Source organism: Stegodyphus dumicola, chromosome 11, assembly GCF_044657685.1.
Source record: "Stegodyphus dumicola isolate Sdum_Otavi_A_Nest chromosome 11, ASM4465768v1".
Lineage (NCBI taxonomy): Eukaryota > Metazoa > Arthropoda > Arachnida > Araneae > Eresidae > Stegodyphus > Stegodyphus dumicola.
In genome coordinates, this window is record NC_140778.1 from 94,446,991 (window position 1) to 94,464,154 (window position 17,164).

At 34.9% G+C, this 17,164-nt stretch overlaps 1 protein-coding gene across 2 annotated transcripts in view; it reads right to left on the bottom strand.

Moving 5' to 3' along the window:
* The window catches only part of LOC118194239 (MAM and LDL-receptor class A domain-containing protein 1-like), a 458,361-nt gene that overhangs the window by 150,384 nt on the left and 290,813 nt on the right, over positions 1-17,164 (bottom strand). For both annotated transcript variants that reach the window (XM_085827015.1, XM_085827016.1), the window contains 4 exons: positions 10,665-10,776; positions 8,530-8,673; positions 5,995-6,144; positions 976-1,164 (listed from right to left, as the gene is read on the bottom strand). In XM_085827015.1, the coding sequence (XP_085683141.1) occupies positions 976-1,164; positions 5,995-6,144; positions 8,530-8,673; positions 10,665-10,776 (595 nt within the window). The remainder of the gene's footprint in view (positions 1-975; positions 1,165-5,994; positions 6,145-8,529; positions 8,674-10,664; positions 10,777-17,164) is intronic.

The window sequence follows — 17,164 nt, forward strand, 5'->3', positions numbered from 1 at the left end:
ACGAATATTAGGTGCGAAATTGGGAGAAAGTGCAGAATCGCCCACTGCTTCGCGCGTTTTTAAGAATTGCACATACGCGGTATCCATGTACACGTCGACCTATTTTCACTTAAAAAAAAAACATCTCAGAATTGCCCAAAAATGGCATTGCGCACACTCTTGACTTTATCCATGTACACATCGACCTATTTTCACTTAAAAAGTCAAAGAAAATTGACAAAAATCCAATTCTTCTTACTCTTGTAAAAAAAGCCAAACAAGTAAGTGGGCGATTCTGCGCTTTAGCAGCGAAATTGTTTCTAAGTGCTTATTACCTAAAATCACGATCGGAATTTTCCGGTCACATGACATGCCTCATGATCTCTCATTTCTCTGAGACAAAATAATCTGTGATTCGAACTGTGTACTTCTCAGATTATTGCTAAAGTCCTACCTAGTAACCTTTATCGCCTTACCAAAATGTCGCCAAACTACCTGTTACCATATTTCAAAGATTATCCAAATATTTTATATCGAATATTTTTAGAATTCCCAATAAAGTGTGAAATGTTTCACTAACTAGTGTGTTTTTTCGCCCAGCGGGACCAGAAGTTAACTTTAAATGTCTGTTAATGACCGAAAAGTGTGTCTTTATGCCCGTTGAATGAATAATTTGTTTTGGCGTAGAAACTCAATTATGACAAAAATTATTTTCTTTACTTATTTTTAATTTTATTTGTTTCTTAAGGTATACATTTTACAATTTTTATGAAGATAGTTCAAGATTTTATGTATTTTTGCTTTGCCGCGAAGTGAGAACTGAGTTGATTGAATCAGAAATATATCTCTTATGTGAAATCGAGGAAATAAATTCAAGTGAAGTGCAGCAAAAAATGTGTATAATTTAACAGGACATACAAGGTAGTCATACGAGATATCCACACGAGATATTTTCTACAATGAAATCAAAATCAGTGATGTTTTCCTTACACTTACTTCGAAACGGGCAACGATCAGGAGTCAACAGAATATCGTCAACTGCGATGTCTCCTACATCAAGGTTGCTCCTCGTCGGTCTCAGCACAATGGACATAGCCACTGATTTTTTCATGAAGAAACTACCTTCTTTCCACTTCATATCAGCGCTTTCCTTCTTTATCCATAAAGGCCCAGTTACCACATTATCTAGGAAGTATTAGAGATTAAAATAAAGTCAAGCACAACGAACTGAACGTATTATGTTACCCACAAATAAAACATTATTACACTTTTGCAAGGTCCTCGTTATATGTGAATGTACAGAAAAAATATGGATAAATTTTCGTCCTTATATCAACTTTATAAGAGATTTACATCTCTATAGAATTCTAATACTCTAAGTTCGTTGAAATAGATGCTGCATAAACAACGTATTTTGCTTGTCAAGATTTTATTACCACTCAAGTTCGTCACTACTTTTCATTAATCTGCTGAAACGCTGAACTGAATATGGACTGAAAATCCTGATGTACTTTCAGGAATGGTATTCACTCTAGCCGTAATAAAAGCTTAATTTCTAACTATATGGAAATGTAAATTAAGTGTAATTGCTTCGAAGGTAATTTTTCGATTTTTTAAAATTCCTTCAAAGATTTAATTGCAAATGTTTCGTGAAATCTCAGAGTGCTAAAATTTCTAAAAGCTGGAGTAATTTTAGACAATGTATTAGCGGAAATATGGTTAAAATATTTCTAACTTGATTTATTTTAGAATAAATTTAGATTAAATCAGTTGTGGCATTATACTTAAGTTTCACTAAATAGTTTAAGTTTAATTTACTTCTTTCCTCTATGTTTCTTTCATCAAGAACTCGCTTCTTTCAGAGAGTTGTGCACATTCAGAGGCAAGCAATTCAGTATACTAAGAAAAAGAGTTTGAAACAGTATATTATTAGGCATTTTGTACTTAGATAGATAGTTTTAATCAAACTACACGTAAAACTATTGTATTTCTTTTGTATAATGTAACATGAAAATCCGAAGAAGCGAAGCTTGCTGTACAGTAAGCTACGAGTAAGAGTACAGGAACAGGTCTATTTAACATTGAGTAAATGAATATCTCCGTAAATTGGCTAGATATCGCCAAGACGGCAATGGGTTTTGGCTACTAATTATTGTCGCCAACTTTTGAGAGAAATCGCCAGAAGTCGCCAAGCTTTGCGACCATATGGCAACTTTTTTGTTCGGTCCCTGTATCACTGTAATAGGTATTGTAATTGAATAAATGTCGTTGATCACTATATTAGCTGTAACCGTAATTTGGCCCTCATATGCCTTCCAGCAATTTCGAGAAGCAGAAAGTATTAGAATTATCTCGGCGGGCGATTGAAAACTATACAAGACCGGAGAGACCATCTGCTCTCAGTTGTTGCTGTTGCTGTGAGATGTTACTTCAGAGTGACCTCGGAGTCCTGAAAGCTCTCAGTTGTTGCTGTTGCTGTGAGATGTTACTTCAGAGTGACCTCGGAGTCCTGAAAGCTCTCAGTTGTTGCTGTTGCTGTGAGATGTTACTTCAGAGTGACCTCGGAGTCCTGAAAGCTTCGCCTTTTAGATGAGATTTGATTGCTTTGCGTTTAACTCTTTTAGTAGTTTGAAGTGTAGCTACTGATTGCACACTATGTTACTATGAACACCTGTACGAGTATTTCTATGGAGAGTTCCAGAACTCTGAAGTATTTTGATAAAATAAATTTTATCACCTTATTATTGGACCAGTGTGCATTCAATCTATTACGAACCCGTGCGCATACAACAGTACTATACCCACGTTTAGCTGTACAAACTCAGCTTGTTAGTTAAACGTCGTTGCTCGAGAAGGAATTAAAATCTTAACACTTTAGCTCGGCTGAGAAGTTAAGATTTCAACTAGCGTTTAGTTGCCGACTGATCGGTTGATTTAATCAGAAAGTACTTAGCTTGAAAGTAAAGAGACTATACACTCTGCAAAATAAATCAATAAATAAAAATCTGAAAGCTTTCATATTTGACATCACGCCCAAAGGGCCGTTTTTTTAACGTTTTGTGTGTTACTTTTCTTTATTAAATATCATGCTCTCCGCGCTTAAACCATAAAATTCAATTCAACAGCAATATCGCAAAATAGTTTTAAAACGGGCATATCTTTAGAATTTCCGATATATAAAATAAATGGAGATTTAAAAATGTGTTTTTTCCGTACTGTGTTGCCATTCTTCTCTTTGAAATCGTTGAGTTTGTTAATCAAAAATTCTTTATTGTCTGACAAAATACGAAATAAATAACAAAACAAATTCCAAATTCGGGCTTCCAGATGTCCATATTCGGGGGAGGATTTCGTAATTCAAGATTTGATGGCTCTAGGTACCGTTGTTTTATAACAGTGCGAGAGAAACATACATAACATATCTATTCAGATTCTTCATTATTTCTATTCTTTAAATATAATACAGGGCTATAATATTTGGTGGCAACGGTTTGAAAAGTGAATCAACGCAAAATGGCAAAACGAAATTAATAGCCCTTCGGGCTAATAAATCGATAAATTAAGATAACATTTGAATGGTGGGAAAAAAAAAAAAAAAAAAAAAAAAACTGAAAATTTTCAGATTTAAAATTACGCCCACGTCTTCTTTTTAACATTTTGTGCGTTACCTTTATTTATTACATATCATACTCTTCGCCTTTTAACCATAATATTCAGCAAAAGACATAAAAATCGCGAGTTAAATTTTCTCAATTGGTCCAGTAGAAGGGGAGATACACTTTATTTTGCCCTTCATCTATGGTGAGGCAGAGTTAAGTTGTCAGAGAGAACTGACAACTTTTCTTGAGTAATATTTCAGAAATTAGAGCCATACCTAAATAGCAAAGAAGTGGAAACAAATCCCATATAATTGTTACACAGTTACGTATAAAAATTAGAACTATTTCCTATATTGTCATACGTATATATATTTTTGTACATAAAAATATTTAGCATGCCATTAAATATGATATTTAAAGCTAAAACCTCAATAAAAATCAAGTAGTGATTGAAATATGTCCTTGGCGCAATAACGTTTTGAAATAAAAACTATTCATGAAAATGTTTTTACCTAATAGAGAAGGAAAGAATCACTATAATTGGCATATCTAGTGTTTTCAAAGTATTCGATGGCGTCGTAAAAGGAAAGAAAAAAAATCCCTTTCCTTCAGCTTTAAAGGATGATCTGCCTGTGTCTTTAATTCAGACCTTATCCTATAAATAGAAATTTTATGACAACTGCACACACGTTCTCATCTGCCCCTGTGACGTAACTACCTGCGGCCACTGCCGTGCAGCAAATAGATATTCTTTTTTCCTGATGAGGAGGGATGCATTCGAATGTGGAGAAGGCTCTGACTTTTAAATGAGGAAGATGAATTATCATTCACTACATTTTTGTTCAGAGAGTTTCTTGGAATACATTCTTAACCCTTTGCAGGCCAAAACGTCCGAAACAGCCTTCCATTGGAACGACCACAACAGCCCGAAGCGGCCGATATTGCCATATTGTTTTCTTCCCTCCCTCCATAGGTATGCAGTATCAGGCGCAGTTTCCCAAAATGAATTGCATAGCTTGTACTAAAAGGATTTTATCTTTAGGTTACGAGTGACATTTGAAATCTTCACATCTTTTTATGCTTTAATGGATGGGGAGTGACGTAAATTGCTGTGAATCTCCAAAGGGCATTTCGGACGTTTCGGTATTTTAAGCATACACTTTAGCGAAGGCTTCGGTTTTTGCAAAAGTTAAAGCGATCACCAAATGTAATAGGCACTTTCATCCCAAACATGCTCATCAGCCTAAAATATTCAGCCCATGGCGGGGTATTGTAAGCCTCTCTCATAACTGTTTGATTCTAAAGACCAGACGCTGACAGAGACTATTATTTAGATTACCAAATTAGATTTTCAATAAAAATGACTGTGGATATAAGAGCTTTAGGAAACTACAATCAAACTTTATAAGTAGCCTCATACTATTACTTCCAACCAGTAACAATCCTCGATTGTCTAATTATGACTGTTCACATTAAAACTTAGAAAGAACAGCGAATCGGCCGCCCAGACGGTTTAGTTGTTAGGGAAGCCTGACTGCGATACCTAAAGGCCCGGGTTCGAATCCTGGAGAAGGCATGGATGTAAAATTGTTTGTCCCTTCATAGGATGGTAGCAGTGCCGCCTATTAGGTGCCTGCCCAATAAAATGGTCACCACTTCTGTAGCGGCCAATGCCGTTATAGGCAAGTTCTCGCCATTGGAAGGAAAAAAAAAGAGGCAGCGAATCTGTTTTGGTTAGCGTTTACAGCTATAAACAACAGCAATGTGAAAGAGATCTTTCAGAGATGTGAGGAAAACATTACTTGCACTTTGATAGTACCTAAGCCTTCACTACACTGGCCTCTGTAATCGTACCACGGAAATCTGACAGCAAAGAATGGGGTTAAATGGAATACGGCGACTGTTTCAGAAAATGCGTTATCGGCTAGCGGAATTTTTCAGGTAGGAGCAAGAGCTTATCTGTCTATGATTATCGCAACTAAATTTGTGTTTGCTACGTGACTATTGGTTAAAAACTCTAAAACCTTGTGGGGTACCAACCGTTACCTAACAGCTAAATGTGTAAGAACCTCGTGAACATTTAAGCGTATAATCGCTTTATGTCAGAAACAGATACGTGAAACTCAAGAAGGGTTAATTACCCTTCATTTCTCAAAATAAAAATTTACAAGCTGGTCCCTTTCTAGTCAGAATCTCTGGCTCTCTAATGAAGTCAGCGGAACATCGACTGAGATACCGCTCTTACTCATTTGCATTAACCACAATTCTAATAACACATTTTGGTAGGAAATTGCAAGCTGAAATTAGGAGGGACAGGAAAGTAGCTTTAAATAAAAATAACTGCTAAAAACTTAGGATAAACTTTACAACCTTTTCGGAGATAAAACCACAAACTTTGCTTTCCTTGTATACTTACTCTGAAGCATATACATTTCCAGTGTGACTGGAGACGGGCTGTGCATGTAATACCAAAACTGGAAGCAGTATTCTTGCTTGGAAGTGTCAATTTCAGAACTGATAAGGTCATGTCCACTGTTGTTGAATGGTTTGTAATATGCGTACCGTCCTGCAAATATTACAGTTTGGTTTTATCTGTTTAGTCATTACAGTAAGAATAAATTAAAAGTGCAACTTTTAGATGCTAAGCAAAATTAACAAAAAATACAATATTAATTCTAATCCATTTGGTTAGTACTCCCAGTTTCATTATACAAAACGTATTATTAAAATTTTATATTATAAAGGTTGTGCCTGATTATTATTACAAACAAAACGTATAAGTACAGAAAAACAGAAATACACTTTCAATATAAAGTACTGCATAAAGAAGAAACTAAACAACAGAAAGGAGCAAATTCAGATTATATTGTTTTATAATAGTATTTTTAAAAGCTATTCTTAACCCTCTCACTGCGTACTTTTTTTTTTATCAAAATAGGTTCAAAAATTGCGTATAATTTAAATTTCATATTTCAAATCTACATATATTTTACAGTTAAAATATACAAAAAAATTTTTTAAATAGTTTTTTTTTAATATAGAATTAGATCATAGGAAAAGGTTGTCAGAATACTGAAATTGAAGAATAATGATACAAAAGGAAAATTTGGAAAATCAATATTGGTTAAAATACAAAGGTAAAACATACACTGAAGTGACAAAAGTCATGGGATAGCACTATGCAAATATACAGATGGCAGTAGTATCGCTTAGAAAATGTATAAATGCGAAGTGCTTTGGCAGGGCTTTCATTTGTGTTCAAGTTATTCATGTGAAGAGGCTTTGACGTGATTATGGCCGCACGATTAGAATTAACAGACTTTGAACGCGGAATGGTAGTTGGAGCTAGACGCATGGGTCATTCCATTTCGGATATCGTTAGGGAATTCAACATTCCGAGATCCACAGTGTCAAGAGTGTGCCGAGAGTATCTAATTTCAGGCATAACATCCCACCATGGACAGCACAGTGGCCGACCACCTGCACTTGACGACCGAGACCAGCGACGTCTGCGTAGAGTTGTCAATGTTCACGGACAAGCAACACTGAGTCAAATAACCGCAGAAATCAATGTGGGACGTACGAGGGACGTGTCCGATAGGACAGTGCGGCGAAATTTGTCTTCCTTGGGGTATGCCAGCAGAAGACCGACTCGAGTGCCTTTACTGACAGCACGACATCGCCTGCAGCGACTCTCGTGGGCTCGTGAGCATATCGGTTGGTCCCTAAACAAATGAAAAACCGTGGCTTGGTCAGATGAGTCACGATTTCAGTTGGTAAGAGCTGATGGTAGGGTTCGAGTGTGGCGCAGACCCCACAAAATCATGGACCCAAGTTGTCAATAAGGCACTGTTCAAGCTGGTGGTGGTTTCATAATGGTCTGGGCTGTTTTTACATGGCATGGACTCGGTCCTCTGGTGCAACTGAACCGATCATTGACTGGAAACGGATACCTTCAGCTACTTGGAGATCACTTACAGCCATTCAGGGACTTCACGTACTCAAACAACGATGGGATTTTTATGGATGACAATGCGTCATGTTACCGGGCCACAATTGTTCGCGATTGGTTAGAAGAACATTCTGGACAATTCCAGCGAATGATCTGGCCACATAGATCGCCTGACATGAATTCCATCGAACATTTATGGGACATCATCGAGAGGTCAGTTCGTGCCAGAAACCCTGCACCGTCAACACTTTCACAATTATGGACGTCTATAGAGGCAGCATGGTTCAATATTCCTGCAGGGGACTTCCAACGACTTGTTGAGTCCATGCCACGTCGAGTTCCTGCACTTCGCCGGGAAAAAGGAGGACCGACAAAATATTAGGAGGTATCCCATGACTTTTGTCACTTCAGTGTATATACTAATGAAAATATTTTCATAATGTAATATTTTGCACCACGGAACTTTTCAATAGAAACTGAATTTTCAGATTCATCACTATCTGCAGAGGAATCCGAGAAATTCTCATCAGTTTCGTTATAACTATCTTCAATATACTTGAAATCAGAGTCAGAGCTACTATCAGTCTCAGAAATATCGTCAGGAATATAGGTTATATCACTCGCGAAACGCTTCCTGCCAAACACCTTTGAGCTCTGAAAAGCGCGCGGAAAATGCTACATTACGTATTCTTGTATATTTGGCAGAAATGTGGACAACTAACGCCATCTGTTAGCCCACATCTAGATAAACAATAAACATCACAGAAAAGCCGAAAGGAAACCTTGAACGGGGAAAGAGCGAGTTGCACAGTTAAATAGACGGCAAAAATTCCTCCCTGCGGAAATCGTGGTTTGCGCAAATTTTGCTATTTTTACGTTGCTCGCGGGATGCGCAGCAAGAGGGTTAATAGAATTGAAGCACACGTTGTGTAAATATAGTTAAGAGCATAAATAATCCTACCCCCCAAAAAAAACTTGAAGGAAAATAATTTAATATACCCATAGCATCTTGTCTGGTGTGGTCAAGAGCTGGTCCTAGTTTAGAGATCAAGCCTTTCCTTCCATCTTGTACGACCCAAGCATCACCATTGATCCAGTTACAAAAGTCGCCATTTTCAAAGTCACAATTCCAGACGGATGGAGCTGAAAGAAACGATTTCTCAGTTAGCATTCTGTAAGGCTCCTAAGTGCTATTGAAAGCTTCCTGAAGATTTCTATTACCGCGCTCAGTTAAAAATTGAAAGTTTAGAATGTTATTAAACAATGTGAAAGCAGAAAGCATAATAATCTATATAGTAAATTCGTGGGAAGCGATTTTGACGCTTCTCATCTTCGTATGACTTTAATCGGCCGAGATATTAATTAAAAACTCAGAAAACATTAATTTTCGCATTCATTTTTCTGAGTGGAAACAGTTTCACGCACTGGAGATAAAAATCTGCTTTATTTCGAAAGTGTTGCCACTGCTCGCTTTCAAATTCAAGAGTTTGTTTAATAAAAAATTTATAAATTTTACAAAATCTCTACATATAATAAAAGAAGGAGTCTGTCTGTGTGTGTGTCTGTCTTTCGTTCGCGCTGAGCGTAAGCTAATAGACCCACGGCTACGAAATTTCGTACATAGGTGCATCTAGACAAGAGCCAGTGCAGCTCGAAGCGAGTTTTTCGAAATTCGAATTATAAGTTTTTTAATTTTATGTTTTGTTACGAAATCGCGTCATTTTGAGACAAAATTCGCTATAGGAAAGCGAGATTTTACTCTACACATTCCATTTTCACTTCGTCATGAAACGTAGGCACTTAGCTATTTTACGAACTTAAAATAAATTTCGTGTTTCAATAAATCGATTAAATACGAATTTATTTAACAAAGGGAGCTTAACACCTTTTCAACGGGATTTTTTCGAAAAAAGTTTATTTTTAAAAATGTACAATTTATTTTTCTTTGATTTTTGGACACGTTAAACTTCCATCCTTGCGACTGCTTTTGCAAAAAGAATTTTGGAAAAATGATAATATTTTGTATTTTTAAAAATTTTTTAAATGAAGCTTCCGAGTACACTGCTCACATCTTTAGAAATGTGATTTTGGCGACAATTTTCCTTTCTTATTGTTGTTGATAGATTTTTGATGAAATCGCATCATTTTGAATAGTTTCATTCTTTTCGAAATATGGGTTTGGCAACAATTTTTCATCGTATTTCTTTTGTCACTGTTTTTAATAGATTGGCATATTTCATTGTCATTTTTTATATATACGTATAATGCATTTTTACTGATTTTTTTTGATAAAGTTATAAGAATTCTACGCGGAATTTTTTGTTTTAGTGTTTCTTTCATGTTATTTTTTGCTTATTGCACTATTTGTAAGATATTGAAAAGTTTTGCACGATTTTTGTTCTTCAACGGAAAGTTGGTTTATTAGGATAATTAATATTTGTATTAAGGGATATTGCTTATTTCATAGTAATTTTGTTATACGTAATAACTTTTTTTTATGAAGTTGTTCTGCAGAGTAAATTTCTACGCAGTTCTTAAATTTAACGTTTGGTGTTCCCTTCAGCCATTTTTCCGGTACATTTAAAAGCCAGACGAAGGCTGGCAGCGAAGGTGCTAGTATGAAATAAAAATATCATTGCTAAACATTAAACATATTATTAGTACATAAGGTCATATTGTGACGCCGAAGAAAGCATGCGATTGTAAGTGACGTCATTGTATGCTGAAAATGTTTCGTTAATCAGCATTTTAATGACTTGGAGTCTAACAACCTCAGCTTAAGCACTTAATCTAATTTGCCTTCTGGAGGGGAAACGGAAGCGAAAAGTGACAGCAAAGATCCAAAGCATAACATAATTGGTTAATGAAATATAATCGTATCCTTACATCTTTACTAATCTTTACAAAGAACGATACGTATCTTCCTATTAAGTGTTACAAAAACTTTCACTTTGGTATTAGCTTTAGATACTTCTAAGATACCTTGCTGAGGCTTCATATCTTGCTAAATATGAGTATCACATTTAAAATTACAGACAGGCGGATTAGAAATATGTAGACACACTGCGAAGCAGTAACACTGTCACTAATGAGAGCATTTTAAATGGTAAGAGTTGGTTGAATAAAATACTCACGGAAGACAGTTGGTGGGGAAGTTGGTAAAGGATCTGCGCAAGAACCTGGCTGAATGAATATTTCATCTAGGGCTATATCTGGCGTCCAAAGCCTAGAGGCGATAAATCGTATCTACAAAGAAAAACATTCCGATATGCAGTCACTGCATTAAAACTACTGTGCATACAGAAATTCATACATTACTCAAAAGCACTTGCTTTCTATTATTGTTGCCATTTTCATTTTTAACCCTTTAACGGTTTGACCCGGAATATCCGTCACCATCGAGATAGATAAGGCCTGCGCTCTGAAACGAAACTGGCTTGTGACGTCACGGTTAAGGGACCCTCAGCAAACTTTTTGTTGGCTTTTATAAGTTGTAATTTTTTATTCATTATGTTTTAAGAATTGAATTTATGTTTACTTTTGACACCTGAAGCATCATCCCTTGTAATAATTACTAACACTAGTAATATAAAAATTGTCAGCAAAATTTATGATTATTTATTTTAATTGGAAACTAATTTTATATGAAATAACTGTCCTAAGGGGTTAAAAGCACAACACTTATTTTATTACATAATATGTAGAATATCAAATGCAGAGTAAATTTGATTCTTGACAGAGTACTGTGTTCTTAAATTTAAATATCAATGTTTTTTGCAAATCATTAAATATCATTTTATCATGATGAAACTTAAATGCACATGTTTAGCTAATATAGCTTCTGTTCACTTTTATGTATGTTATTATCATGCAATCAGTTTGTTTAAAATTTGTTACGCAATATAAATCTTTCTGAGAATGATAGAAAAGTTTCTAAAGTAATGTATGTAAGATTCATATTAAGGTAATTAAATTGCGAAACTGCAAAATGAAATTTTAAAAATGTACAGTTATTGAAGAAGCAGTAGTAAAAAAAATATTTTCAGAACAGAGGTAACGCTTATAGTTAAATAGGTATGATGTAAATATTTGCAAGAAATTTCAGTTTCTAAAAGTTTTTTAAGTATTTCGTATATTTTTAAAATATTTTCAAAAAAATTGTGTATAACTTTATTTAAAAAACTTTTTTCCTGTCTTATTTGGAATTTTAATATTGATAGTCTTCAGAGCTATGTAATAAACATTATCTCAATTTAACTACAGATTCTTGTCGAATAATTATGTAGCATTAAGAGGAAAACATTAACTGTAATACAGATTAACATACAATATGTAAGTAAGAAATAATTTTATTTAGTAATTTATTACATTCAGAAAAATTTTCTGACTGATATAAGGCATTGAAATGTTAGTCTAAATATTAAGTAGTCTCTTGCATTCGTTTGATGTTTTATAATCCTGCTACATTAATATGATAGATATAAAAAATATGCAATAATCATAGAATGAGAGATAACAAGTGTTCCCACTGGCAAACATTTTGTTAAAGTAGTGGGTGAAACAAAAAAAAAATTGATGCGGTGATGAGAATCAACGAGAAACACAAAGACAGTGCAGAAAAATCAAAGTAAAAATTTTAGCAACTTGAATTTTAAAACCAATTTTTCTTCAAAGAAATGATTTGCTTTTAAAAGCACCACACCATTCTCAAATAATTTTGTTTTGAAAATAAATACCAACAGAAGAAAATGAAAATATTTCATATTCGTATAAGCTTTGTAAAACATTATATTACCGCTTGTAATTTTGTTTTAGACTGATTTTATAGTATGAGATACCAATTTCATAGAATAGGTTTAGAAAAACGGGTGTTTAGCAAGGAAGGTAAACTGCGCAAAGACCGGTCCCCTAGCAGTGACGTAGTAACTCAGCGCGCAGGCCTTATCTATCTCGATGGTGACGAAATATCTCGTACTTTTACGCAGGTTTCTTAACGGTTTCTCCTGTCATTTTAAATATAACCTCGAAAACGGACAGTCCCGTGTTTTTGTTAGACTTAAAATATATGTCAAGAATGGCTAACCCGGACTTTTGTCTGACTTTCATCCTCATATGCCTAAGGGGTTCATCGCTCCAATCCTGACGACAATACGTAACGACCCTCAATAGCGCGGGGAGAACTCTTTTTGATGTTTTAAGATAACCGCCTTACACTAGTTCTAAAGAAACAAGAAATTGGTTACCAGTTAGAAAATTGAATAGAAAAGGAATTAAGAATTTCTGTTTTAGAGTTATAATTAAGAAATAAAAAAGATTTCTATTGAATAAGCTTTTTATTTATAACTCATGAAATGGATTAATAAATTAAAAAGATAAAAGTAATTCAGATACTATTCTGCTATCGGGAGAGAATTAAGAATGCATGTATACACGTATGTACTATGTTTCTATCTGCATATGTGTAAACACATACATACGTTCGCACATATATGCACGCATACGTGAACACATGCATACGTACATACACTTTTGAATCCTTTTCCAATAACAAAAGAGTACCGTAATTTATTAAGTAGATTAATATGAAAAAGCTATTAAATAATATTATTTACTAAATTCATCTACAAATTTATATCATGAATAATAAAGAAATTGGTATATTTATAAAGGTTTATATTTCTGACACTACTATTCTACTATTTTATTTCGTTATTTATGTGCCTACATTTTTATGATAAATTGCACATGAATATTGTAGTGAGGCTTAATTAATATCTTGCTCCCAATAAAATATGTTATAAATTATACTTTGCTTTTGGCTTATTAAGAATTTCATGAGCTTTGAATAAAAGCTTATTTTATAATTTTTTGTCTGTTTAGTCTTAATAACACGTTTTTAATGAAATTTTTAAGTTGAAAAATCATTTTTCAACAATGAATAATCATTTATTTTACTTCCAATAATTCTCTCATCTCCAATAGTCGAAAACATTTTCTGACTTTAGTAATTCGGCCAGAAATCAGAAGTTACTTAAAAAATTTCATAAAAATTTTATTTAAAAGAATGTTTTACACTGAGAAAACATAAAAGTTTTAAGATTTTTGTACTTTGTTGTAAACGAAAATATGTGCAAAAAATCGTATCAACATTAAATTTTGAAAAATTTCAATGAAATTTCATAAACTCGATTTACCATATTGTAGTATCATCCGAAATCAATATGTTCACAAAATTTGAACTCGACAGCGTATCAGAAAATAGTTTAAAAATCTTTGACGACCTTCTATTCATAGCGACAAATACCACGTGTGAACTAAATATGTGGTACTTGTATGCAGAAATATTATTCTCTTTCAAACAGTTCACCAGAAGAATTTTCGCATATTTTTAATTACCTGAGTTGTATATAACTACTTATACTCGCTTATGATATTTACTCTCATTTTGTAAAAATTGTCTTCTTTAAAATATGTATTATTTCGCCACTCCCACACTTAATGATGTTATCACATTCTGATGACTGGAAGATTGTGAAAACCAAGCATTGAGTAGGTACTCATAAAGCTATCTAATAAATGCTATGAAAATACAACTCTTCATATCCGAGTAGAATTTTTTAGTTCCTGATGGAAAGAAATTTGTGTTAAATTGCTCTGGTAATTAGTAGAGTTTTATATTAATTTGAGTTTTTTTGGTCTAATTTTCAGTTGTTTATGTGTGCATTTAAAAGCTTTGCTACTTAAAATGTTAACAGCTTAAAATTATTCTCAGTCAAACTTGATATTTACATGTTTTCACCTTAAGATTTGTTTAAAGAGATAGAATTATAATTGTATTCAATACAAATGGATTTAATGTATTTGGACTACGGTGAAGCACGTGCTTGTTTATCTGCCCAAGAGGAAGGAAGCTTTCTAAAAGCATCTGGCTTATATTCACGTTGCACGTTGCACTTGTATAAAAGCCAACAAAACCTGCATTCAACCAGCTCATTCGCAAGGATTTGAACCCGTGTCGAGCTACCTGTGCTCAGCGATTTTAGCTGCTCTGCCACTGGAGATCCGAAGTCTTATTTAAAATCTTGTTTCGAAATCATCTGTTCTGATTTAGTGTGACAGATGTTGTAGCATGAGGATTAGGGTTATATGAATAGAGCGAAGCACACGAGAGTTATCGGGCTTCGTGGGGCCCATTCTGTGGGAAATTGGGTCATGTTACACATGGAGGAAATCGCAAATACCAAACAGGTAGGTATCCCGTTCGTTTGTTTGGGTTCGATACAAGGTCGAACTGACGGTATTCAACTGTCTTAACCATTTAACCACTGCTAAGGCTGAAAGGGAAAAATAAATATTACCGCAACGTTCTGTATGATATCTAATTATTAATTCTTCCCTGGCTTATGGTCACACACAGGCATCACACATCTGCAACTCTATAACTAACATCAGATCACCGGAACAAAGCTTAACATACTTCAAGCTAATCGTCGGCAACCAGCGGCATTTGGAACTTGATGTCTAACAAATAAGTAATATTTCAATCTTGAACTCAAATTAAGGGTTTTTTTATGCTAATGATTTGTACAACTGTGTCTTAGCACTTCATTTCTTTCAAACAACATTTTGCATTGAAACAAGCAAATGAACTTGAAATAAATTAAAATTGTATTTAGAACCTAAAAAGGGCAATTAAATTAAGTTTTCAAAGACAATTATTTCTTTTCCAAAACTATTAACTATATTAATGTTTATTGCTTATTATTAATTAAAATATTTAAATGAGTTTCCTATTATTTTACGTGTATCCTATGCACGTACTCATTACTAATCTGTAGCCTTATTGACGCGTCCATATTTTAAAACACATTTTCCTATGTGTAGCGTGAATATAAGACCGTTTTCCTTACAAATTCCTCCACGGAAATATCTCTTTCGCTAGGAAGCGCTATAATTCCAAACATCAATTTGTAGGGTTTTATTATTTATTAATCATCTGAAATTATTCAGACTAGGACATTATTCATAACAGGGAAGTGCTACCCAAGATACTACTCAGAACTCGGTACTACTCAGAGCAGAACTAAGAGCACTAGTAGTAGAATAATATAAAGCCTAACTCACATGTTCGGGGAATTTCTTAGCTTCACTTCTACGATTTCAATTAATCTGAACACATGACAATTCAGTAGCATCTAATCAACGCACTATAGACTATTTAATGATGATGAATTCAGTGAAACGTGTTCCAGTATAGTAGAAAATAAATAAGCTAGTTCGGATATCGGTACTATATAATATCGGTTCGGATATCGGTCACTAAGCGATTAAATTTGAATGATAAGTTATGTCAACATTTTGAAAACTGATTATGCGTTAGGCACGCGGAAATTAATTTGAGTTCCTCGTAAAGTCTTGTAGTCTTAGGAAGCATACTGTTGCGTTTTCCCTTTCTGATACCAGTTGTTACGTTATTTTCTTCCTTCACGTTCTTACGAGTTCGTGTGGATTTGGAGTGAATAACGACGACACTTGATGAAGTATCGAAACACACTTTATTTAGCCAATATCAATCAGGACAGCTCCAAAGTCACGTTTACACAGTCGTCGAAGAACTACAATCACGGTGAAGACAGCTTCACGGCAAAGCACTAGAGTACAGCTCTCGACTCTGCTCGGTCGTTCTCGGAACTCCACGTACTCTCGAGACTCACCACGCTACAACTCGCGATGCATTCGACAACACACAGAGCACAGCTCCCGACTCTTCGGTTCAGTCGTTCCCGGAGCTCAACACGTTCTCTCGACGATGCACTCGGCGACCCACTCGGCATTCGCTGCCCGGCTGTCAACTCGATCGACTCCGCAGGGATTGACTCGCTAGACGAGACACCGACTCGATACTAACTATCTCGCTCCCTATGCGAGGCACACACTCTCGCCCTCTCGACGAGGCACACTCTAACTGACTGCGGACCATCAGGGTTTATATAGCTTTTGACTGATGTTCCAGAACATTCTGGGCTAAACCGGTAAAAATTCGTTCCGGAAGGTTTTCCATCCGTGCATGGCATATCGCCATTTTTGTCGCCAAATGGGCGATTTCTCAACAAATGTGGCAATTTGGCCTTACCTTGCCATTTTATGGCAACCCTAAAACTGCTTTGCGGGGAAGCTATCTTACCGCGCCTGGACATTTCGTAACAATACAATATCGAATTTCAAAAAAGACTCAAAGACTCTAAAAGAATTATCATCTGGTCTTGTGAAGCAAACCAAAAGTCAGAAGAAGGGTTTATAAGACTCTTTTATTTGAATACAAATGAGTAACAATAACCTAATTTGGGTTTACACGAATCAATACTTCTGGCTTAACTTAAATACGTAATGTGAACTAAATCAAATGTAACATATTAGCCTAAAGGCTCACAGGATAAGGTAACGCACAGGAAAGGCTCTGGTTTGTAGACAACCGACGAGACAAGCTTAATGGCTAGAAGCACTTAACGCCACAGAATCAAATCGCTAATAAGTCACGGTACAAGGTGGTCTGAAGTGAGAACATTAACTTCTAAAATTAACTTGGGTAACCTTCGCTTAAATAGCACTTCTGTCTCCCTGAATCTGAATAAAC